Here is a 24,626-nt window from a genome sequence, read left to right as displayed (position 1 = left end):
AATGGGTGAGTGTGTGTTCCTCTTTTAGTGGAGGGTCTACGCTCAATTCGGTACAAAATCTATATCGATAAAAAAAACGTACTGACAGCTGTCGTCAGTAAACGTTGCGATTCGACTATATATCCCTCTTTCCGACAGAGGCAATGACATAAGCAAATATTCAGAGTGACGGACGTGTGTTCACTGGTACACTTCTATAGAAAGTATCTGCCGCCAGTCGAGCAAGCGTCCCGATACGACGACACGCTCGGTATAATGAGAAAACTCTAGGATACGCACACGTGATGCGGTATATGCCCAGATGTGAACAGGCACAGTAGCGTTCAAATCAAAAGCAAGAAACTCTATTCACTTTCCACTTCAAACGCTTGACGCGGCTGCATCTTTGACAAGACAGCGCACGATAGAGTCGCTATTCAGGAGATCGCTAGTTATCTTGAATTTTATGGACGCAGCAGACACACGTGTCCGTTTCCGAAAGGGTGGTTTTGACCCTCATCTGGAAAGCGTCCCGATTCGAAATCTTCTTTCCACCTATGTCTTGAGACTATTAACCACAGACTGTTCGAAAACAACGATGGATAATGCTCCCCAATCCTGCAACACGATTAGTGCATTCTCGTGTGTCATAGCTGTGAAGCGGCGACTGGGGTTTCAACCCTGTCGTCGAATTTTAAGTTCAGTTCATTGGTCGCCGTCCTGTTTTGACAGGAATAAGACGGTCCTGTTGAGTGCTTGCCTGACCAGCCGTTGTGAAAAAAAATGATCGGACAAATATGCAGACACGGCGGATTTACGGGGGACCGGATACAACAACCTCGTTCCGATACGTTTCCTGCAGTCCCTGGTTTCCGCTTTGAAGAACGACGGAACACATCAAGGGATGCTTCGTCGACAAGTTTCTCACATTCAAATTCGCTCCGGTGTGAGACAATCGTTAAAGAATAGAAGACAAAAACGTTGAGCCAAGTTCGCATGTTCCAAGGGTTTGAAGTTTCGGAAGTGACGCGCCCGGTTGGTCCGGGAGATCATTGATCTTGAATTGGACACTCGGCAACTTTCTTTCTGCCTGAGTATCAACAACACAAGAAACAACACACAATAACCAAACCACTATTTGCCATCCTCGATCCAGTTCAACCCCCCTCCCCACACAAAGTGTCCACTGCCAAACCTCACTCTCACTGCTTACACGTGTGAATGTATGTCTCTCGCTCTATATACATCTAAGCGAATGCGTGCATGCATGCACGCATAGATTAATATAGATATATATACATAGACGGCGATGCGGCAGGTGGGTGAGGATACCCACGTTCACGACACATCTTGCGGGGAGAGTGGCTCTTGCATGACGGCCACGTCTAGACACCATAACACTGGGCACGCCAGCGATCCCAAAAGAGGCGACCTGCTCACCAAACAAGTTTCAGTCCAGTTTTATGTTTCTTTACTCAACCACCATCAGCTGTCTTAACCCAGCTCAGCCAAACACATACGCACCTCACATGCAAATCGGTACAATTACACCCTACCGTCCGCTTGTATGCAAACATTAAAACTAACGCACTCGCTTTATATATATATATATACATACAAATATGTGTTTCTATCTATCTACCTATATATGTACATATATATAAACTGTGAATATCTGGAAGCGCGCTCGTGTCTCAACCCACGAGTATTTGTTGGCTTGAGTTGTGGATCTCTGACGGAACACCTACCCCTTGAATGCACTCCCAGTTCTTCTGGAAGAACTCTTTTACGAAAGCCTTTCCGTCTTTGTTATCATTCTGGATCATCGCTGTGACAAAACGTTCGAACTCCTCATCGCTCAAACGCACAGGAGTCTAAGAACACACACAAAAGAGAGCACAGAGGGACGACTGCTGGTGACGAACAACAAAGTGCATGCTCGTGACTGACTTTCTTCGACGAGAACTAGAACCCTCCACGTTAGTGTTACACATATACCGATATATATATATATATATATATATATATATATATATATATGCGCAAACAAACACGGGGGTGTAGCCTGTACACGGTGACACACAAAAACACGCAACCAGCGTGAGATGACTCCAGGAAGACCATAGCTTCGTTTGTCTGCTCTCGCAAATGCATGCAGATGTACAGGGGTAGGAAGCCAGTTCCACATCCTCGAACCCATGGAGCACATTCACAGAACAGGACTGAAACGAGGAGAAAGCTACACGGCAGATGGAGGAGTAGACACCTAGACATTCTCCCTAGATCGCTAACATTAAACATGAGGACACACTTTTCAGTGCTCGTTTCAAGAGCTGCCGTCGTTAAACGCATGCGGTGAAAAACTCGTGAATACAGGAGCCTTCCCTTCTCTGCGTGCTTCGTTTGTTGCCACGAGCACAAGGTTGTAAACCTCAGATTCCGCCGTGGAGGCAACCGTTCGTCCTCAAAATGACTTTCTCGTCTCTCCACTCTCTCTCCATTTCTTGGTTGAAAAAAAGCGTAGGCAATGTTTCTCTTCTCACCTCGGCGCTACGGAAGAAGTTGAAGGCGCCCAGAGTGTATGGACAGAGTAGCAGGGAAGACGGCTGCAGCTTCTGGCCTTCGACAGAGGAAACCTTGTCTCCCAGAATGCTACAACAGAAGGCGCAGGGACAGGATGAAGCAGCGACAGAGTAAAACAGCATAAACTGTTACTCTCACTCGCTTTTGAAAGCAAGCAACCCGAGGGAAACCTTGCCCAGCCGGGAAGGCCCGAGAAGCGAACTCTTAATTAGGCCTTGTGAAACCAGCACGAAGCCGTTTCCGCTTAGATATCTTGAAGATGAAAAAGAAGCGAATACCCGCAAAATGAAAGCCAACTTACCCTCCTGTTCTCTATCGACCGACATTAGCACAATCTATACCACATGTTCTGTGCCGCTTTGGAAAAGCTCTCCAGCTTTCTTTCCGGCTGCACTGTCCAGCTCCCTGGTCCCCGTCGCTTCCGAGTTGCTCCGTGTGCCTTTTCGCCGCCGCCTTTGATCTTTTCTGAATCGCTTCTTTCGTTCCTCACCGACACATGCCCTTCAACACTTGGTACGCCGTCGCCGTGTAGGTGTTGACTTGTGTATTGCGACTCGCTTCGCTGTTTGCCTTTCCTGGGCGCTGCGCTGAAACTGACAAGAACTCGTGCAGAGGTGTACAGCTCGCAAGACCCTCTCCAGACGCGCTCCGACTGGCGTCTGACCGCGGGAACGCAGCCATCCCCACTGCGGTGCTGCCATCACCGAAAGCCAAAGGATCGAACTGCCTGCGAGAACAAACACAGGAGCAGCGACAGAGACGACGTTTGTGTCAAGCAAAAGAAGAAAAAGAAAACGGACGACAATCGGCAGATGCGAGCCCCAAACGGGACGGCAGAGCAAAGAAGGAACACACGACAGAGACGGCGTTTGTGATAAACGAAAGAGAGGGACAGAAGAAAGAGAGCACGAGACAGAAACGATGCCCGTGTCAAAGAGGATCTCTGCAACTCGAGGATTCTCAACACGCAGAGACGTCTGCATGTCCACAGTACCATCGAGCTCCTGGGCTATGTAGGCGACTTTCTGTCTCTCTGAAACAGAATATGAGACGTGAGGAAAAGCGACATCCGCCTGCTGGGGTCTTCGGGTGCTGTGAAAGAAAGAGTTTACGCGCACCGATCCGTTCTGAGTTCAGGCGCAGGTCCCAGAAACCGTTCTTATCAGGTGACACTGGGGAGCGTGAGCGAGTAGTTCAGGTCTTTAATCGCGAGAGAGTCACACTCCCCTCGGAATCAACAAGCGTTCTCCATGCGTTCTCCGACGTTACCTCTTTTCGAAGAAGCTTGTCATAACTCCGCGGAGAATCAACGCACAGATTTCCGCGGTGCACGGAGGGATGGGCGTGAAGAGCTTGGTCGCCGATTTGACGTAGGTCCTCATGACATTCTAGAAAGCAGAGAAATAAGGACGAAACTCCTCTCGTCAGAGTCCACCAGAAAACACAAACGACTCTGTGTGTCTTCTTCAGCTCGCCTGAGAATCGACAAATCCCTGTCCTGTTGGTTGCCCACTCTCAGGCGCCATCCCAATCCTCGACAAGCATCTACTTCTCTCTCTCACACGGATACTCTGGGGAGAAGAGAGTATACTGCCGCATGCAGCTGGCATGAAATCTCCACCTAAAACACACATCTCATATCATGCACCACTTGCGAAAATACACATGTTGGCATGCGAGCGGGAAAACCGCCTCGCAGCAAACCTTGAACCCCAATACCTAAGCGCAGAAGCTGCACACACTGCACGCGCCCTTGAAAAAGCGACATTTTAGTTTCGTTGGTGTCCCAGTACTCGGAAAACAGGCGATCTGCGTGGCGCGATGTTGATTCAGTCAACGCGCAAACAAAGCGATTTGGTTTGCTTACGTGCGCCTCCATGATGGTGTTAGGATTCGGCCACCGTTGAGCCTGCAAGAGCGCGGCGACGACAGCTGAGAGAAGCAATCCCGAGGAGTACATGCTCTTCCGCATCTCTGTGAGATGTGCAGCAGACGCCGCCGTCGCTTCTTCGTCGTTCTTCTTCCGGACCCCTCGGTCTCCATCTACCCCAGGATGGTCGTCTTCGGCCTCGCCCAGAACGCCCTCTACTCCCTTGCCTCGCTCTTTCGTTCTCTTCGTCCTCGAACTACACGGCAGCGCAAAGGACGCTGCATGCGCAAGGGGGTCTGAGGCGCCTCCGGACTCGGAGAGTTGGCCTGCCGAAAGAGCGCCACCCACAGGCTGCTGGGGGCGCGTGAGGTGAAGGACGGTCTTGAGGACGGACAACAGCGAGTCTGCCAGCGCATCTGCGGCGTACACTTGAAGCATGTACAGATTTAAGTCCTTTTCTTCCTCGCGCCCTTTGCGTTGTCTGCTGCGATCTTCCAGAGACAACTTTGTCTGGCTGACCGTCTCCCACTCTCGGTTCAGGCGAGCAACAATCAGCTGGACGCCGCGGTGAAGGAAAAGCAAGACGAGCTGAAAGCAGACAACACGAAGCCGGGAGGAGAACGCAGGTTCGCACATATTTAAGGGACAAGACAGAGTGCGAGACGAGGAGATACAGAAACACACAAAGAGACATGAAGACGGACAAGAGACGAAACGATGAATGGAACACGACATCAAAGGGAAAGGGGTGGAGACGAAAGCAGAAGACACCGGCACAGCCGACCACACACACTATCGGGAAAACACACGCTGTGTGAAGATCGCTCTCTGTCATCTGCGTAGACACCGCGCGTCTGTTTCGCCTCCTTTGGCTTCCCGTCTGCTTCCCTCCTCCTGCTTGCTCTGCGTACCTGCTTGGAGGGGTAAGGCGGCTGCGGCGGCAAGTTGAGAGAGTCGAGGAGGGGCGTCCAGAACAGCCGGAGTTGTTGCTCCAGCTGCTGAAGGGGGAGAAACGCAATGGGCGCAAAGCATGTTTTCTCCACGTACTCCTCGAGTTTCGGCACCAAGTAGAAGCCGTCGGAAACGGAGCAGCAGGTCCCGAGAAGGCGGTAGAGGAGACAGCGCAAATGATACAAGTGACGCCGAATGAGACGCGTCGAACTCTTCGCGTACGCCTTCCCTGCAGGCGTCAAGTCCGCGGGAGCTGTCAAGACACTGCAGGTCGAGGAAGACTCCAGAGAGCTGCCGTTGAAATCACGGACTGAAGGCGCAGGGAACGTGAGCGCGACGGCGTCCAAAAGAGCAGAAGGAGTGAATGACAGAGGCGTGTGTCCGTGGAGAGAAAGAAACTCTTCTTCTCCCAGCGTCAAGTGAGGCTGATACATTGGCCAACGATGTGCGAGCTGCAAGGGCACAGAAGACAGCCGAAATGGCAGACAACGAAAAGAAAAAAATGTCGCGCGAAGACCCATTTGAGGGGGAGGGGGGGAGGGAAGCCCAAAACACAGCATAGGAGACACGGACACTCTGGAGGAGAATGGAACAAACAAGCGAAAGGAAGACGAACAGACTCAGGGAGAAGAATGAAACGGAGAAGAAAATATATATGCGAGAGCGCTGCAGTCGTCCGAGGGAAAGAAACGTGGAGAATGTGTGACACAAAGGAAAGACGAAAAATCCAGGTGGTCACAAATTCGCTTACATCCCTCGCCCCCCCCAGTGACCGAATGACTTCAGTTTGAGTTACATGCACTTCACAAAACGGCTCTGAAGAAGCATTTAGGTTCTGTCCGCCTGTTTCGTCTTAAAGCCTCCTTCGCCTGTCTTTCCCTCTATCGTTTGTTTGCGTTCTTCTCTGACTCAGGTGTGGTGGAGAGCTCTGCGTCGAAAGCGCCCCGCTTCTTCACACCTGCGTACCCGAATTGGCCCTTACAATTTGGGAGGGGGGACGCGTGTCTTCCGTTTCCTCTTTTCCTTCCCTTTCACTGTCTCCCCTTCCGTCCGTTCTTTGTCTCGTCTTCCCCAAGCACTTGGTCGTTTCTCTCTCGATTTCTCTGTCATCTGCGCTGTTCGCAGCGTCATTGTCTCTAGCCCCTCCCCCCTTCCCCCCGATCGTGCTGCTCCTTGCGACGCTTGTTGTCTCGCCTTTCTCCAGGGTGCTGTGCACCCCACATTGGCTCGCTCTCGCGCAGTTACCTCGGGCCGCCAAAGCTGCTGAAAGGCCTCAAGAAGCTGGAAGAGCACGGGGACTAGCTCGCGGACCAACGCCGCGAGCGGGTGCCTCTTGGGCAGAAGCGGCGCGGCCTCGTCTGTGCTCAAGCGAGAGGACGCACGCATCAGATCCTCTAAGGCCTTCCCAAGCGGCATCTGCTCTTGCGTCGCGCCCGCGGAAGACAGAGACAGAGCCGACGCGTTGTCCACGAGGTACCCACCAGCGCGAGCAGCCGCCGGGTCCGCGGGAAGCGTCGTGCGTTTGATGCAGCTCTCCAGCGCAGACAAAACACGCGCCAAAGTACGCCTGAAGAGACCAGCGGAGAACTCCAAAGCTTGTGCGCAGAAAGCCGGCGAGGCGAAAGGCGCGCAACACAGAGAGGGGGCGAAGAGGCGAGCGAAGGGAAGACGGAGGAAAGGAGAGGGAGACGGGAGGACAAGTAAGATCGAACGAAGATGAATACGAACGCAGGAAGCCGACGGAAGAGAGAGGCGAGCGCAAGAGGAAAAAGAGAGAGAGAATGGAGGAGAGAGAAAGAAGGGAGAGAGAAAGGACAGATAAGTGGGGCATAGAAGAGGACAGAGGATGAAAGGAGAGAAACCGCAGAGCAGCAAACCGTCAAGGTCTCTGGGTTCTCGCCTTCTCTCCATTGCCTCCGAAGACACATCCATGCCCCGCCACCGCTGCGTTCCTCATGAGCATCACTCGACCGGACGTACCTTTGGCTGGTGAGGACATCTTCTTCTTTACTGGTAAGAAGGCGTCCGTCTTCCGGCCTCTGGTGTGTCTCGCCTTCTGCTGTGCGACGCTCGCCGAGAAGGAAAAGCAACAAGCCAATGACACTGCTGTCTCTCGCGTCTCCTCGCTGACAGGCCGCTGCCTCCTGTCCAAGCTGGAAGTCGCCTATACCCAGCTTTTGACAGAGCAGGAGCAGCTCGTGGACGTAGGGACGCACAAGAGGCAACGTGTGCTCTTCTTGAATGCTGTAAATCTGGCTTGCCGAAATCAACGAGACGAGAGACTCCACCAAAAGATTCTTCTCCGTGTCCTGCAGCTGACACCAGACACGGTCTGAAACGTATGGACTAACTACGCCGATAGACACTGGCTTGTCAAAAGACACACGTTCGTACCTACGTGCTGTCACGCCCACAGAGCGAAGCCCCCCAAATGAATACATACACACTCATCTGCGCTTGCAGCCAGGTAGATCCACTTGCATATATATATATATATATATATATATATGTACATACGTATGTACACACATCTGTACAACAAGTTGCATGTGAGACTATTGTGTGCATGCACATCTCTCGAAAGACTCATCGACACACCGCAGGACCGACGAAAGTGCCGTTACCGCCCTCGGCCCATCCGGCTCTTGATCGCGCCTTGAAAACCACATTTCTCGCTCTGTTTCTCCCTCATAGGCCTCTTTCTCGCCTTCGGTTCTTCACGTTGCGTTCGTCTACTTTTCTTTTGCTGTGTTCTTTTGCTTCTCTCTACCTGTGCTTGCTGAGCTTGCAGTCTGCCTTGCACATGCTGGAGCATCATCTGCAGGTAATTCTTGAGGACAGCTGGACAAGAGGTACAGAGGGAAATCAGTGTGTAGAGAGCGCGACGTCGACAAAGGTAAATCTGTTGCTCCCCCGTCAACGGATACGTCCCACTGGCGCATGCAGCAGATGCGGAAGACTGGGGCGCCTCTGCAAGAATCCTGAAAGAGACAGAACACATGTGATTCCAATTACGTCACAGACTGCGAACGCGCTCGAGAACGTTGCACACCTCACCACAAAAATTCTTACGAACCATAAAAAATGTATTTACTTCGCATGCGCTTGTTTAGATAGAAACCACGAACTGTATCTTCTCACAGTCTCCCAGGCCCAATCACGCAAGCAGTGGAACTACGAGAAGACAGGAAAGTGTAGCAGCACTTGGACATAGATAACAAGTCTGTTCTCGCTTGACAGCAGGGTGTGGGGCTTGCTTACCCTGTTGTGCAGGAAGAGAAAAGAGTGCATCTGGGCCCTACGCTGTCAGTGTCCGTTCTAATTCCTCTAGTGTTCGTTTGCTCCTTCGCCTTCTCTCCCGCTCACTTCTTCTGTCTTCGCTGTCATTTGCGTACCCTCATTCCGGCTGTCTCACCATGCCTGCCTGTCTTAAGCTCTCGTCTCCCCTTTCTTTCTTCTGCTTCCATGTGTTCTCCCTCTGTTTCTTTCGCACCAAACGACAAGGCCTCCTCGACTTTCTGACCCTCGAAGTAGAAGCGTGATCTCTGTTTGGGAGTTCGTCACATCTCAAAATGCATTTGCTACGTTCCCTGTCTCGCTGTCGCTCGCTGCAGCCTTCGACACAGACCAATGCGTTCCGTGCATCTGATCCTAGAGGTCTAAGATCGGGGTCATTTGCTTGAGCAATTGCCTTGAGGTTACCTTCTGAAAAGCAGATCAAGCACGCCGTCGACCTTCACATGGGAGTAGTTGAGGAAGTAGGCGCAGCTAGCCACGAAGTCGAGTCTTCTCGTCTCCAGGAGACAGTCGTAGAGACAGAGGTCCTTTCCCTCGTCCTTTTCCCCTGCGTTTCCTCCTTGCCACGTGAGCGTCCCGATTTCAGGCGTCGCCTGCTTGGCGCATTTCGCTTGCTGCTGCGCTTCCAAACTCCCCGACAGAATGGCTTCCAAGTCCACGAGCTTCAGATCGAGAATCGCCTGAAAGAGCGACGCGAGCTGGGTCTCCCAGGGCGCCTCCGCTGCATGTGCAGGCAGAAGCCACTCGACAGCTGCGAGTTGCGCAGAAGCCCCCGTCGACAGAGAGGGTCCCTGCAGCGCGGCGTACGTCAGCGAGGCCGACTTCAGACGCTGAGTGCATGCTTCAAAAAAAGACAAAGCCGAGTCGAGCACGAGGTAGGCGGGACAGACCCACGGCTGCTGCTTGTCAGGAAGCAAGGGGCGCTGCTGGGCCTGGAGATGAAGGAGGAAATCAGGCAGCTCTCCTCGACGCGCGAAAAACGGATGGCCGAGCGCGAGCTGCGCGAGAGCAGTCACCTCCTCGGACACGCGGTGGGCGCTGTAAGGCGTCAGGCACAGAGACAGCCCCAGGGGAAGCAGCGAAGAAGACTTCATCCCTGCGTACCGCGCCGCAAATCCCTGGAGGGCGTCCGTTCCCAGTTCGTCTTCTGCCACACTGAAGTCAGCCACCTGAAGGGAAGGAAAAAAGAGATCGCGGGGCGATCGGGACGACGAAAGGCAAGAGGTGATTCGGGGACGAGAACTGAGAGGGAGGGAGGTGAAGACTGAAGACGAACAGGAAAATGATGAAAGAAACGAACGAACGCGAAGAAAGACACACAGAGAGAGAGAGAAAGAGGAAAGGAAAGCCAAGGAAGAAAGCGAGAGAAAAAGGAAGCGCAAACTGAGGAAGAAGGGAGAGAGAGAGCAAAGAAGATCGGCGGTAGTTTGAGGCAGTGAGAAGGCATGCTGAACAACGAGCTTCCGAGGAGACAGGGGGCGATGTCTGGGTGCCAGGTGCGTGGAGAAGGCGAGAGAGAACAGCAGCAAGAGCAAACACGCGAGACGATCAAACGCGAGAGGAGAACCGGCGGAATGAGAACGATGTGAGCTGAATTCAGGAAGGACGGAGTCACAAAACCTCCCGAGAAAAAAACATGACAGCGTAAACCGAGTTCATTCTTTACGACACAATGCATTAAGTCCCAGTCACACCTTCCCCTCTACATGTCGTCTCGTCCTCGCCACGTCTCGCCGTTTACGTTCCGCTCTTCTATTATCCATCTGCAACCCCGATGCCGCCTTCATCGCCGTCGCGCTCCTCCCGCCTCTCTCCCTCTCTCTCTTTCTTAAAATTGATTTCGCCTTTTTCGTCCTTGCCTCGCCGTACCGTGCGGTACCATCCTTTGATTGCATGCGGGTATCTGCCGACCGGTAGGACCGCTGCGATGGGTTCTAGAAGAGGCAGTTCCAACTCTTTCTTCTCTTCTCCCTGTCGGCCGCCCTGCGCCCACTCCATGACGAGTTTCTTGGCCTCTGCGTTCTGACAGACAAGCAGGCAGCCGGCGCGCGCCAGGGCGGAAGCGAGTTCGGTACTCTGCAAAAGGGAAGTCACCAGCTGGTCCAGCAAGCTCGAAAAGGAGCCCCCCGAACTCTCGCGGGACCCGCAGAGAAGCGGCGCCACGAGGGCGGGGTCGCCCACACGCAGCGTCCGCAAAAACAGCAGAGAAAGATAAGATTTCAGGTCGAACCAGATTGGGAACGTCTGCTCCCGCACTTGCTCCACCGCCTGCTGATACGCCGTCTCCAGGGCAGAGCAAGACGGCGCCAGCTGCTCAGCTAGCGCCTTGCATTGCATGCGAAGAAAGGCCTCTTCGCTAGCGGCGCGGGCCGAAGGGAATGTCGCAGAGAACAACTGAAAACGCTTGAAAACGGCTGTGGACGCGGCCACTCCAGCGACTGAAATCTTCAAAGACGGATGTGCAATCAAAGGCAGAACCGCACCGTGCCACAACAACGACGCTGTCAGCGGATCTAGGCGTCGTAAAAGCTGAAAACAAAAGCAAGGAGAGGAGGCAGCAACGGAGAAGTGAAGAGACGGAATGCCCATCAGACTGAAAAAAGATATGAAAGCAGGTTTAAACGACAACCGAGAAATGGAGAGATCGAGTGCTTTCACACTGTGAGACGGTAATCATTAGCGGCTTCTCGGTGTATTCCACGAAGCGCTCGCATGCAGGTGGAATACATGCTTCATTTGGCCTGCAAGGAAAGAAGATATGCGTTTCTCACGGGATGGGGGTTTGCATGTTACTCATTCGAATGAAGTCAGAGCGCTTGAAATGAACACAGAAGCAAAAAGAAGTCCATAGTGTGGGATGGAGACCGAACCCATAGAGTCGCAAGGAGAGAACAGTGGAAACAATGGGGTAACAGGAGCGGCAAGCTGTTAAAAGTTGAGAGGATGGATACGAGAGATAACGTAAAAGGATACCACAGTGCGAACAAAAAGCCAAATGAATACTGGAAGACGCGCGGGAGCGACACAAGAGGGAGAATGGGCTCCCACGGTCTGCAGGAAGTTAACATTGAAACGTATCTGATGTATCGGTGTAACGTAATGTAGCTTATTCTTATATGCTGTTATGTTGATCGAATACGTTTCGCCTTTACTGATATCTCACTGAAAGAGAAGAGGTAAAAAAAAGTGGAGTGAGGCACGCAGGCGAGAATACAAGAGGCGAGAAAGCGAGAAAAGTGCCATACACCCACGAGGCAGAGAGACGAGAGCCGCGGAGCAGTGCTAGGGGAAATTCAGACATCCGAGCGAAGCCACACACCTCATAAGAGAGGAAGGCAACGCAAACAGGGAGAGGCGCGCATGCAGTTTTGCATCTCAGAGGCCGACGCATGCACGAAAAGGCAACGCGATGCCAAGAAGGAAGAGAAGGAGAAACGGATTCAGAAAAGACGAGAAGGAACCACAGACACCCCGAATCGTTTGCTCCGTTTTGAGGGAGAAGAAGGAGAAATCCGCTAATGCCCTGCAAATTCGTTTGCTTCTGATGTAGGTCAGACACGAGGGGAAATAAAAAAAAACGTCGCGTCCCATGCATCTTCCACTTTGAGCTCGCGCCTCCACCCGGTCTAGATACGATCTCTGTGTTCTGTATGCCAGCTTTGTACAAACGGAAGGCACAAAGACATGCGAGATCTGGATCATCGAGCCTTGTATGAGTGACCTCGGTTCTGGGTTGCTTCTTGTGATGTACCTAGGAGGCATGATTGCAAACAGGGGAGATATGCATATATATATATATATATATATATATATATATATATGTATACATGCACGCATGCATGCACGCGTTTTATATGAATATGTAAATATGCACTTCTGTAGATACGCGAATATGCGTCGTCACGGGTGTTCCTGCGAGGAGTGTCAACTCTCTGCGTTTTTAGAACTGCGACGGCATGTGCTCTCCTCGTTTCCTGACGAAGTTACCTATCGCGATGTGCAGCCAGTCTCTGATTTATATGGAGCGACGTCAGGCAGAGACCGACTTAGACCGTAAGAAGTTTTGCGCTTCTACGTTCTAGAGTCGCCAGTGCTTATCACACCTTCTTGAGTTGACTGTTGTTTTTACCTGGTCTGCACACGACTCGCACAAATGCTTGACCATATCGGCAAGGGAGACGTCCAACTCGAAAGCCTGGAGAGATGCGGGAAGGGAGAAACAACGATCATTGGCAAAGAGAGAAGCCACACAGAGGCGAGGAGAGAGCGACGGACTGTGCGCGCGAAGAAAAGGGAGAACTTCATCGTCAATTCTAATCCGGGAAAGCCGTCACTCCACGAAGACGACAGGTAGAAACGCAAGAAAACGATTCATGTTGTTCTCCTGATGTTCCGTCGCTTACTCCGGGTTCTTTCATGTTTTTCCTCCTTTCTCAGTTTCTTGTCTCTCATTTTCCCTGTTAGCCTGTGCCTTTGCGTTTACGTCCCGATCTTCTGTCGGCTTTTTCGCCAACTCCGTCGCCCTCCTAGCTTCGCACCTCAGGCATCTTCACATATTTATCACTATCTGCTTTTCCTGTTGTTCTCCCCTCGTTCGCTCCTCGCACCCTTCGTCCCTTCTGCACTCGGATGCCTCGCTTCCTCCGTTCTCCCCACCTCGACTCGTTCCTGGCTCACCTCAGAGTCAACCTCGAATTTGTTGTTTGCTGCATGCGCGAGGGCGGAGGCTACCAAATAGATCACGCAGTGAATGAGAGAAGTCAGGTCTTCTTCCGGGACAGAGTCGACAGCGAGCTTCTTGCTTCGCTTTTTCGCGAGGCCCCCCACGAGGACGTCGAACGTCTGAAGAATCTGAAGGCGGCAGTCTACCAAGGCTCCTCCTTCTCCGCCTTCTTTGACCAAGGAGAGGAGAATATCGCGAAACTGAAGGATCAGCGAAACCTCCACAACCCCTGCCAGCTCTCTGAGACAAAACTCGAAGCACAAACACAAGCAAATACACCCTTGGGATTCCAGAGACATGAGCGGCAAGATCGGAGTAGCTGTAGAGGCCACACACGAGGCGTTCGGTCCCGGCTTATATTCGGAGACCCCGTGAGACTGACGCTCTCGAATGTCTATCTGACCCCAGACGTTCGCGCTCGTGACACAGCGAGGAAGAGACAAGGGCAGCAGACATTCAAGCGCTGGATATCCAGGTGAGAAGCGGAGGCTCAAAAGACGGAGAACTACCAAGACGGAAACGCGGAACTCTTCTCGGCAGAGCGCCTTCTGTCCCGCAGCCGCCGCGTTCCAACTACGACACTGTTTGGGCTGGCTGTGCACCCTGGGACCACATGGCGCTCTCCCACGCACCTCAGGAATTCGACGATGAGTGGCCGAAGATGGTGCACATGGTGGTGTTGCTGAAAGGCACTGAGGAAGACCCCGAGCGAGCGGAGCAAGTACTGGACGGCACTTTCGAGGCCCTGAGCAATTTGGATTCTTCGCTTGAGAGACATGTTGGCGCGCGTTTCTTCCTTCGCCTCCTGCGACAGCTCGCGGACGAGGCCGAGGAGGACGCAGGCGGCCGCGAAAGCTTCGTCTGCCTGGTGTTCGCCCGCGTGGGCGTCGCCTTTTTCTCCGTGCTTCTCGACGCCCGTGCACTGGCGCGCGAGGCCTTCCGAGGGCACGCGAGTCGCCTTGAAGACGAGACACGGCAAGAGTCCGGGCCACTTTTGCGGCCACTCGCGCTGGCAAATTGCGTTGAGAACCTGCGCGCACTTCATGCGCGAAGCGTGCGTTTTCAGAACCAGAACGTTGCCCTTGCCGCGGTCAAAATCGCTGAGCTGGGGTGTATGTACACCGGACAGAATGGACTCAGCGGGGAGCTCGGCGAGTGGCGCGAGGTCGGGGCCGACGATGACGGACAGAATGGATCTCTTCAGCGTTTGCTTCTGTTCCTCGCTCCAGGCGCCGCCTTCCCATTTTTCTTGAATACCTTGGAGGAGAATGTTGAAGCCGACGAACTGCGCAGCAGCCAGAAAGTCCTCTTTCTGCTGGTTATACTGGAGAAACAAGAGACTCGGGTCCGCCGTCTGCTGCTTCGCGCGTTCCAGCGCGCCCTCCACGAGAAGGGGAAATGCGCGCGACTCGGATAGAGTCAACGCGGGAAACTCAGGGCTTCCGGTCAACAGCCATTGGACAATGCTTTCAAACGCCGGAGAATTCGTCGTCGACAAGAGAAACTCCGTTGCGCTGTACGTACCGTCGTGCGACGATGCCACGGCGTTCACAATCTGCCGCTGGAGAGACGCGTCTGCCCCCGACATCGTTGCGAAGATCAGGAGAAGGCGACACGGCGGAAGGAGGTGACGCAGTACCAGTGCAAAAAATGCGATGTGTCAGACTCGTAGCAAAGGCACTGTGGGGCAAGCACTGCCGCTGTGGGGCAAGCACTGCCGGGAACGCGGAAACCAGCTCTCAGTGTTCTTCAGCGTAAATGCATCCACGGACCAACACACCTGCGTGGACGACAAGTTATGACAAGAGACGCACGAAAGGCATCCGGCCAGACACGGGGTGCGGCTGGGGCAGACAGACAACAGTTCGCCGGAAGGAAGGATTGACGAGTGGCTCTGCGACCAATGGCCGCAACGTGAAACGATAAAAGGAGGCCGAAACAAACTCTGACGATAACGAGAAGAAAAACTGAATGAAGTGACTGCGAGCGACTGTGAGGAAGCCGGAGTCGACCGAGGACGCTAGAACGCCCTGGCGGGATGATGGCCGGCGAGGGGGTGAAAGACGAGATAGAGGGGCAGGAGACGATGAACGGAATGCAAATTGGCGGCAGGAGGTGCCACGGAAGAAGAGGGGGCTGGGGCGACGTGTTTATGCAGCAAACAAAGACAACTGCAGCATCCAGCCCCCTCTGCAGAGGGAAAGACGGACACCGATGGACCAGAAGAAGCCAGCAGAACTCGGGTTTGAGGTGATGTGAAGAGGGTAAAAGAACAATCCTCCTGTCGGGAGTTTGAGAAAAATTTAGCGGAAAGGGAACGCTTCTTCTGGCTGCGCTCGCGGAGTCACTTTCCGGACAAAAACAGCAGCCGCTGAGGGGCGGGAGGAATTCTTCCCACTTGCTCCGCCAACACGCGGTATACGGACACCGCAGCCTTGCGTCGGAAAGACTTTGTCGGGTCCGAAAAGCGCACAAAGAAGAGATTTCTGTCGTCCCTCGACTGTGAACCGTCTCCCTTCTGGGACTCTCTTATGCGTTCTTCTTTGACCATCTCTCAGCTCCGTGGAGAACACACCACCCACGACAACGGACGGAAACGAATGACCTGTGAGAGTGGAGGCAGACAACGAGGTATAACACGTAGATCTCACGCTCTCTTTCTCGGCGAAAGCGGATCTGGAAGTCAAAAAGAGTGTGCCCGTGTGCAGCGCAGCAAACCCCAGTAGTAGAAGGAGGGAACAGCGTGTCTGCTTGGCTGGGTTTTCTCCGCAACTGCATGCAGAGGGCGCGGTGACACGGTGTGTGACACGTCGTTCCTTGACTCTTTTCGCTTTCTCATCTCGACGATGTCTGCCGGGAAGAAGGGCAAGCAAAAGACAGAAGAGGGAGGAAGGGAAATCGTTGGCTGCGATGAAAGCACGCGACGAAGTGGCGGTACCTTTCTCCAGTAGATCCTTGACTTCGCCCGCATGTGACCGGCCTTTTCGAATCGTCCGCGACAGAGTCGAGAACGGAAACGCACGGACAGCGGGGCTTCGCAGACACCTGGAAGCTTCAGGCGAGGCACTTCCCGGGGAAGTTGCAAGTAAGGTATTACACTGGAAAGTTGCAAGCAAACAACTCATATGGATAAACCAATTTCCTTCAATTTTGTTTATATGCAAATGTACATGCGTCAATAGTTTTCCGCTTTACGCATGCGGATCTACGACCACCAAGAAATATGTGTACATATATATATATATATATATATATCCACGGGTCTACCCTCTCTCCCTATATATATATATATATATATACGTACACGTGCACGGAAGGAGTCGATGTGTAGAGTTTGCGAAGAGAGTATTGTCGTGGCGGCTTGTCTGCTTTTGTAAGCTTTCGTCTCGTTGCCTCTTGCATAAACCCTGAGTTTCCACGATAGTTGGGAACTTCCTCAGCAGGAAAGCCTCGAAACACGATTGACAGAAAGCACTACACGCAGTCCGTCTTTATTTTTTTCACATATCTATACTTTGCATTTTTTTATTACCCTGCGTTTACACATAGGTGTACACACAAATATATCCTTGCATCCAGTGGCGTGCATCCGCCAACTCTGTTGGAATGCTTGTTCCCTATTCGTATCGAGTCTCGTTTCGATAGATAAATATGTCATGGAGGATTGTATGTTAGAGGCTAGAGGTCAATCAAACATGCGAATTTTAGGCCTAGAAGAAGGATTTTTTTTGGCAGTGTTGTTGGTCAACAGTCCTGAAGAGCCAGTCTTACCAGTACTCTTACATATCTCGTATAAGATGTGGACAATTCTCTAAAACGCATTTTTCGGGTTGGTTCAACGTACGAAGGCACTTCGTCGCGTTGACTTCTTGCTATTCACAGAGCTCCGAAAAAATCTCAAAACACTCGCCCTCCATCACCCCCCACCCGAAACACCCACCCCCTCTAAATATTTCCTCTTTTCTTATTCCCAAATCCCGCCGTTAGACAACTGACAAAGGCGCACACCCGTGCTTCCCAGCCTGTACAAGAATGCCTCCAAGAGAAGGCAGGCGCGTCTTGGGGCGACAAAAAAACGCAAAACGACGTTCGACGGGAAACGCGCAACGCTGGTGCAGAGAGACACCCGTGAGACATCGGAGGAAATGAAATATCCAGTGGTCGACTGCACATCGTTCTGTCTCAAATTCTGCGTCGTGTAGATGCGTACTTGAAATCGAGAGGTCAACCGTTGCGAGTATGTAGAACATCTCCGAGAACACAGACTCTGTTTCATCCATCGAGCCCCCAACCCAGAGAAGCAAACAGACGCCAACTTGTCTGTCGTTGGTAAGGTCTCGTTTTTTCTCATCTGTGACTCTGAGATCTGGCTCTCCTGTTTTAAACTCTGGGACGAACTCCAGAGAAAGCGACTGTAAAGAACAGCGTCTTTTGCCGTGGATTTGGTGGCCCTGTTTTACGGTGAAATACGATGAAGCTAAAGACTCCTCTATAAGTGCCATGTGCTTCGTGTCAGACATCAGATGGATCGCCAAGTCTGACTATCTTCCCGTATTATTTCTTCGTTACGATGTTCTGTGCTCTTTCGCTGCCACGCTGTGGTCGTTGCCGGAGTGACAGTTGCTTGAAATATTCCCTCCATTTTATGTGAAACAAGATTCATTCGTTTCACCCTCAGGATGGCGGCGGCGTAGTCCAAGACCCAGGGATCGGTCCCTGGTCGAAAACAATTTCCCTGTTCAAAGACGAAAGCGAAATTAGCACGAAATGATGAATGCACCCCTTATTCGTACCTCGGAATGTGGGAGCCCTTTGCAGTGGTGAAGCGTGCGGTAGTGAATCAGGTAAATCCGTTTACATATACGTGTACATGCAGACATACTCTTCGTATACCTACGGAGGCACGTTCATATACGTATATTTGTCCATATAACAGTACGCATGTATTCAGCGACACCTCTACTATGCCCACGTGCTTGTCTGCATGTGGATCCCTACAAAATACGTGCATATTCAGTGGCACCTACGCAATACCCACAAAATTGTCTACAACTGGATATACCCAGTGGGTTGCTCGCGATTCTGGGACTAGGCGTTTGTAGAGAACTCGGACTTTTATGCCCCCAGGATTCTGCGTAACGAGTTTTGCAACAACGACCGTGCAGGCGCATCCGATTTTCGAGGTACATGCACAACAGAGAGGGACGTGTGTGATCATGCCAATACGAAGAAGTACACAAACCAAAAAGAAGTGCTAGACAAAGCAAGACTGAATCGAAAGGCGTCTGCGATGCAACGCAACGGCAAAAAGACTCGCTCCTCGTTTCTGAAAGAAATTAGGATGTTCGGCATTCTCGTGAGGATTGCTGGCCTACCGATGACAAGTCCATGTGGAAAGGACAGCTTCTGGGCTGCCAATTCCTGCACCGAGAGGATCGCCTGCTGGGCCGAACCAGTGATTTTGTGGTGCACCAGTGGTACGCGCGCGAATGCCTGCGTACGTGGTGCCGTTGATGGTGTTGGCAAGGATTCGGTTCTGAAATTCAGGGTCTCTCGAGACGATGGCAGCTGTAAGATGGTGCTTCATGATGTCCATCAGACGAAGCAGAGTGTTTTCGTCTCCCGCTCCCCACTCCGTAACGACCTGAAGAGACACATAGCGTATGCTTCTGCGACGAGAATGAGAAAACGCCTGACGCAGGAGATACACAGGGGCATGAACAGGGCATGCAGACGAGAAGCTCAAAGAGAGAGTCAAACATGGAAGAGACGATAGAAGAGAAAACAATACAGCAGTGAGGGAATACGACAGACAGATACGGGAGCAGCACTGCGAGCATATTGCGCTCGGCAAACGATGCCGTTAACTGTCCTGGAGACTCCACGCAGGCTATTATTTTCTATCACGTCTGCTGGGTGAGAAATGCAGAGATTTGGATCTCTGCGAAATAAAGATGCTGCCTCCATGTTGTGCAATTGACGGCAAACACAAGCGCGCATTTCCATCGCACTGTCACTCACTTGCACAGGTCCGAAGAGTTCTGTTGTTGCGAGTTCCAAGTTTTCGTTGTTCATCAGAATCGAGGCGAGGGGCACAAACACGGCAGTCGGTTCGTATGCTCCATATTTGCGTGGAATGGCGGAGGTCTTCGCCGTCTTCACGGCTTTGCCTCCAAACAGAAGCGAGGCGCCTGGCAGCTTCAGGAGGGCCTGCACAACGCGAAACAAACGCACCGAACGGTGTGTCCAAGACTAGTTTGCATGCTCTGACTTTCATATGCAGTGCTTTTGGATGCTGGAAGACGGAATCGTAGAATTTAAGGGAGACACGGAGGCTGCCTACGAACGAGACAATACGGGGACGCGGGGTGGAGCAACGGCCTATACAACCTCGGTAGAGGAACAGAAATGCAAGGGAAGCACCAACAGAAAACGACATGGTGACACAGGGAAATCTTGTCCCGGCTCGTTATTCTCGCTCGTCCGGTGGACGCCACAAACGTATTCGGGCAGCACAAGGCTCAGCGAGGAAATTACAAAAAAGCAAACCAATTTACCGGAAAAGAATATGCAACGGAAAAGACGACAAACGAAATGTACGATGAACAGAACCCTCCTCAACCCAACACAATGCCTGCTCTTCCCCACCGTTTGCACGCGTGTTTGAGTAGCAACGGGACTCCATCGGGAAAGGCTTTGGACATACATCCACATGCTTTTGGATTTCGGAGTTGGAGTGCGACAAAACAGGGCTGAGCGTGAGGTTCTCGTAGCTCCGTCGGCTTGCCAGTCTCTTGAGTTTTTCAAGCAATCCCAGTTCCTTCCACGACGTGTGGACCGCCAACAACGACTGAGCAGAGCACTTCTGCCCTGGACAAAAGCAACAACAAAGGGCAAACTTAGTGGGCGTCCCCTCGATTACGCAGTCGGTTCCTTTCACCAAAGCAACTTCGCACGCAAAAGCTTAGACGCTTGCATACACATTGACATACACAAATACACAAAAGTAGGAATGAAGAAGCATACGTGCATACGCACATACGCTCATACGACGATACGATTTAATGTGTGGCCGCGAACAATATGGGTGACTGTAGAGACGGATCGACGGAAAGGCAGAGAAGAAGAAATATGGGAACCAAGACGTAGACACACAACGATGTAGAGATGGGCACACATCGCAGGGTGATCTGAAGAGCGGGAGGGGTGACACGTCCTGCGTCTACGTGATCAGATACATACTAATCAGAAACTCCTTTCCACCGGGTTTCTTGTCTCCTGCCGAAAGCACCATACGAGAAGCAGCTGGTTTCGAAGAACGAACATAGTAGCCTTCAGAGACAGGATGAAATGCCACGGAGCAAGAGTAGGCTGCCCTTTATATGCTGACCTAACGCCTGACCTGAAAGCGCGTAGGCATCCTGGTCGCACTGCCACGCGATATAGTCGAGTTCTTCCGCCTTTGCATCTGGTCCCAGGATTTTCCAGTTGAAACCAGCGTCTTCAACTTTAACCCTGCCGTTAAGGAGACGAATGAGGTGCTGCGCTGTCGCCGACCCTCCTGTAATAAGCCACATGTACCACAAAGAAACCGTTCGCTCTGTGGATTGCAGCCAGCTGTGGTTCTCAGTGGTTTTCGACAACGTCTCGTGTCCCAGAGACCAAGTTCGTTCTGCTCTCTACCTGTGAACTGAAGCAGACGGACAGGAGCCTTGCACAGTAGCTCGGAGACGACAGGGCCACGCGTGTTTATGAGGTCGACATCTTTTGTCGGCATCCCGCAGTAATGCAGCAGTCTGGAAAAAAGGCAGAACGATTGTCTTTGACTCTACCGTATAGCTTCCCACCAACAAAGGACAGGCAACAGAGCAAACGCGGAAGATGAGCATGTAGTACAGAGCAAACGACAGACGAGGCGCCGTATGACAGGGGATAGCTGGAAGAAAGACAGAACGTGTAAGCAAGAGGTGCAACAAAAAGATATAGAAAATAGCAAACACAGAGGAGCTCGTGAGAACGAAAATGCGGGGAGCGAGGCACCAACGAAAGCAATGACTGTACGCGCTTCTTGAGGCGCCATTGGAGACTAAGGGCACCAAGCGGTCAATGAGATTCGGCCGCAAGTAGCAGGGGACACACCTAAGGAATTGTTCCACAGGGAGAGCTTGAGTGGCTTCTGTCTTGACCACAGGTTTATTTCCCACCATGGCAGCAGCTAGGAACTGCATCACCGGAATCTCCAGAGGGAAGTTGAACGGGCTGATAACGGCAACTGGCCCAAAGGGCCACCTGGGTGGAAAAGATATTCAGGTGACACAGCATATGCAAAACGATCAGAGGGAGCTTGAGTTGGCTCTGGTATCCTCTGTTCACCAGTGCGTTCGCGTGATGAGAGGGAAGAACGAAGCGAGGAATGAGTCTGTTAAGACTGGTGCACCTTGGTCTAGTGCCCACGGTGTTCCACTGTCCACCGCTGTCCCGGACAACAAACCCACAAATCATCGGAACAAAAGAACATGCACATATGGTCTCTATATTTCCATTTGTAAAGGCACGCGAATGTGAATCCCTGCACACGTGGTGAGGGCCGCACCCATGCACAGACAAAGCTAGATATGTGTTGTCGCGCGATCACACATTTGAAACATTTTCAACGAAGGCTGCCTGACGTTATCTGCAAAACAAAACCGCCAAAGCGCACCTGAAGCCGTTGGACATCTGGCCATGATGATCGCCTGGCACACTGAATCCCCTAGCCAGGAACCGGATCCCATCGCCGGAGAAATTTTCACAGAAGGTTCGCACAACTCGCACTTCGGCAGCAGCCTGGAACGGAAACCAGCGTGGCATGAAAATTCAGCATTATATAGTCGGCCGTTTGCTCAACGGCAGTGCAGATACTTAAGCGACACGCAGAAGCAAACGAGCAGCTCAGAACGGTATCTGCAAGATGGCGATCTGTGCTAAGTCAGCCCACGATGTGGGAATGCAGCTACGGAAACCATGCGACACTTTCAGTATGCGTACCATATGTTACATGTGTGACGATGCATAACCCCAGGTACGCATATACACAGATATACCTATGGCCGAGATAGGAACACTGCTGACAGGTGCACACCAGCCATCTCGAGATACATAGGCCGATGTGTGTCACATTCGTCTCCTCTGTCGTTTTCTCTAGCCCCGCGTGGGAGGCATAGGCGGGCGCCTATCATCGGGACCTTTCTGTGTCTCAGTCTCCGGCCGTGCCGACTTATTGTCTGGGACACGAGAATTGGTCAGCCGGGTCTTCTACGCGTGGTTGCTACCAATGCAGTTGCTTCTGTGTCGTACCTGCCCATAGCTCTTAGGAAATGTGCGCATAATGCACGTCGTAAAAAAGTCAAAGACTCTCTCGTCGTGTAGCATTGCAGCAGTCTTCTGCAAGACCTGGCCATACAGGACGTAACGCTCCGGACGTTTCAACGGATTATGAAGACCGCTCTTCGGCACCCCTTTAATTGACGCAATGAACGGTTCTAGTTCAGCATCCTGCGAAAGCAAAGATATTGGTATTGCCCGTTGGTAAACAAAGACAATGAATTATGTTGGGGGCTTTGGGTTGTGATGCAGCGGCTCGCGGCGAACAGAAGCTTACTGTGTGCTGTCTGAGCAGAACAATCCGGTACCTCCTTTTTCTCTTGTTCGCTGCCTCGGCTGAAGTTCTGAGTAACGTTCGACGCGTTCGTGGTGATGTGCCAACAACGCTGACTGCGTATGAAGATAATAGCGAGGTGCGATGTACCATGCCACGATTCTTTGATGTCCGAAGCCGTCTTCCTCAAAGGAATCTCTTGTTGTTTTATCAGGCACTGATCTACATACATCTGTTGGCATCTCGCCATTCCGTTCTATGATCATCCGCACGTCACCCTGCATTCTTACTTTCGTATATGGGCTCTTGATGAAGGCTTCGCCGTTCATGGGATCGACCACGTCATATGTCTCCCTAGTTCCCGACCATTTGCCGTTTACGAGATTCTGGACGGTGTGAGGAGAATCTCCACTCAGCTTCCCCAAGTCCACGTTGGCAAATGCTCGGATGACACTCCAGGAACTAGAGTTGAACGCTCGGTACCCCGCCCGCACTTTCGTCGAACACATAGATGCACAATCTCTAACGAGAGGCTTACTAGGGTACGAAGGGTAAGGACCTAAGGATGCCGGTGTGACGGCCCGCACATTAGTAATGCAACGAAGAGGGAGAATATAGGGAAACCAGTTAGAACTGGAGGGTGGCAAAAGAACGACGTCTCCGTCAGCGAAGATTTTGGTCCGCTTCGACGAACAACCGCGGAGAAGGGCTGTCCGGTGACGACCGGTTCGCCGAAGTGCCATGCCAGATACAGGTGAACAAATTAGCCCTGCCATATTGAACGGAGAACGGGGGTGGAACACGAGGCAGAAGATCCTCTGATGACGGGAAACGAGAATTCAACTCAGCAGTTGCAGGGTTTGTATCGACATGTGTGCTGGAACAAAAGCTGGCGGCAGCTGCGCAAGGAGGCAGCCTTGAGACCCAAAAACGCTTTAAACAGTGAATTCGCTGTTGACAGCACACCAGTCAAGCACCACAACCGTCCCGGGTTACGGCTGGGCAGAATTTGCACGCCAGACGAGGAACGAAGCAGGGATTTTTGAGTCGGAATGCTGAAAATGAACTGGAATGAATACAAAAACAGACATCGCATGTGCAACGTGAGTTCCTCGAAACCCCCTCTCAGTATCTGTTCGACCGCTAGCCCGGGACGTCATGTTCAGGAACACATAGGAACACACGGCATTGTAGACGTAGCAAGCTAGTAGAGCGTCAGAAGTTGAGTGACGCCTCGTCAAGCCAAAAGACTACCGTCGCCACGAGTGGCCTCCTCTGCTAGATTCAGACGAGATTGAGACGTGATTGCTTTCTTGCGCGGATGAAGTTGACGGTCACGCAATTAATCATATTGTTGTTGGCGGAATCCGATTCCGACTACTAACGCACCCCCTCGTGGAAGTAGCGTTTCTTGTCTTGCCTTCCGAAAAGTCTCTTAGTGATTCGTCTACTGTTGTGCTGTCGAGCTCACCCCACTTGAACCACGCTGATCAGGGAGCTGTAGATAGAGTCTTCCGTTAGGAGCTGCGCACACGATTGTGCCTCCTCGTTGGTGATCAGGATCCCATTGGAAGGACCCAAGGACG

The 24,626-nt window shown here is 52.1% G+C and overlaps 3 protein-coding genes across 3 annotated transcripts; all 3 read right to left on the bottom strand.

The window, feature by feature from the left end:
• Positions 1-311: 311 nt before the first annotated feature.
• TGME49_288460 (hypothetical protein) lies at positions 312-16,084 on the bottom strand. Its single transcript, XM_018782034.1, has 15 exons — positions 14,036-16,084; positions 13,358-13,643; positions 12,810-12,875; positions 10,550-11,209; positions 9,086-9,849; positions 8,154-8,364; positions 7,364-7,698; positions 6,629-6,950; positions 5,344-5,835; positions 4,430-5,020; positions 3,832-3,950; positions 3,053-3,289; positions 2,523-2,631; positions 1,683-1,853; positions 312-1,069 (listed from the first exon to the last, which is right to left on the bottom strand). Exons 1-15 carry the CDS (start codon positions 14,989-14,991, stop codon positions 938-940), a joined length of 5,451 nt encoding a protein of 1,816 aa, XP_018636358.1. The 5' UTR covers positions 14,992-16,084; the 3' UTR covers positions 312-937.
• A 2-nt stretch (positions 16,085-16,086) lies between these two features.
• Positions 16,087-17,923, bottom strand: TGME49_288455 (hypothetical protein; the record flags this gene model as incomplete). The annotated part of the gene is made up of 2 exons (XM_018782033.1): positions 16,087-16,253; positions 17,614-17,923. 2 exons carry the CDS (start codon positions 17,921-17,923, stop codon positions 16,087-16,089), a joined length of 477 nt encoding a protein of 158 aa, XP_018636357.1.
• A 154-nt stretch (positions 17,924-18,077) lies between these two features.
• TGME49_288450 (aldehyde dehydrogenase (NAD) family protein) lies at positions 18,078-23,816 on the bottom strand (the record flags this gene model as incomplete). The annotated part of the gene is made up of 10 exons (XM_018782032.1): positions 18,078-18,138; positions 18,779-19,047; positions 19,425-19,613; positions 20,110-20,273; positions 20,806-20,964; positions 21,087-21,199; positions 21,543-21,692; positions 22,105-22,229; positions 22,740-22,937; positions 23,331-23,816. 10 exons carry the CDS (start codon positions 23,814-23,816, stop codon positions 18,078-18,080), a joined length of 1,914 nt encoding a protein of 637 aa, XP_018636356.1.
• Between the last annotated feature and the right edge of the window lie 810 nt (positions 23,817-24,626).

The sequence above is a fragment of the Toxoplasma gondii genome, chromosome IX (assembly GCF_000006565.2).
Source record: "Toxoplasma gondii ME49 chromosome IX, whole genome shotgun sequence".
NCBI lineage: Eukaryota > Apicomplexa > Conoidasida > Eucoccidiorida > Sarcocystidae > Toxoplasma > Toxoplasma gondii.
This window is presented reverse-complemented; position numbering and strand designations above follow the sequence as displayed.

Excerpts from the sequence above, each read along its gene's own strand:
- TGME49_288460 (XM_018782034.1), bottom strand. The coding sequence starts at position 14,991 with ATGTCGGGGGCAGACGCGTCTCTCCAGCGGCAGATTGTGAACGCCGTG. Across the intron at positions 5,021-5,343 it reads CGCCTTACCCCTCCAAGCAG|CTCGTCTTGCTTTTCCTTCA; the intron begins GTACGCAGAGCA and ends GTCTGCTTTCAG. Across the intron at positions 3,290-3,831 it reads ACAAGCTTCTTCGAAAAGAG|GCAGTTCGATCCTTTGGCTT; the intron begins GTAACGTCGGAG and ends TTGTTCTCGCAG.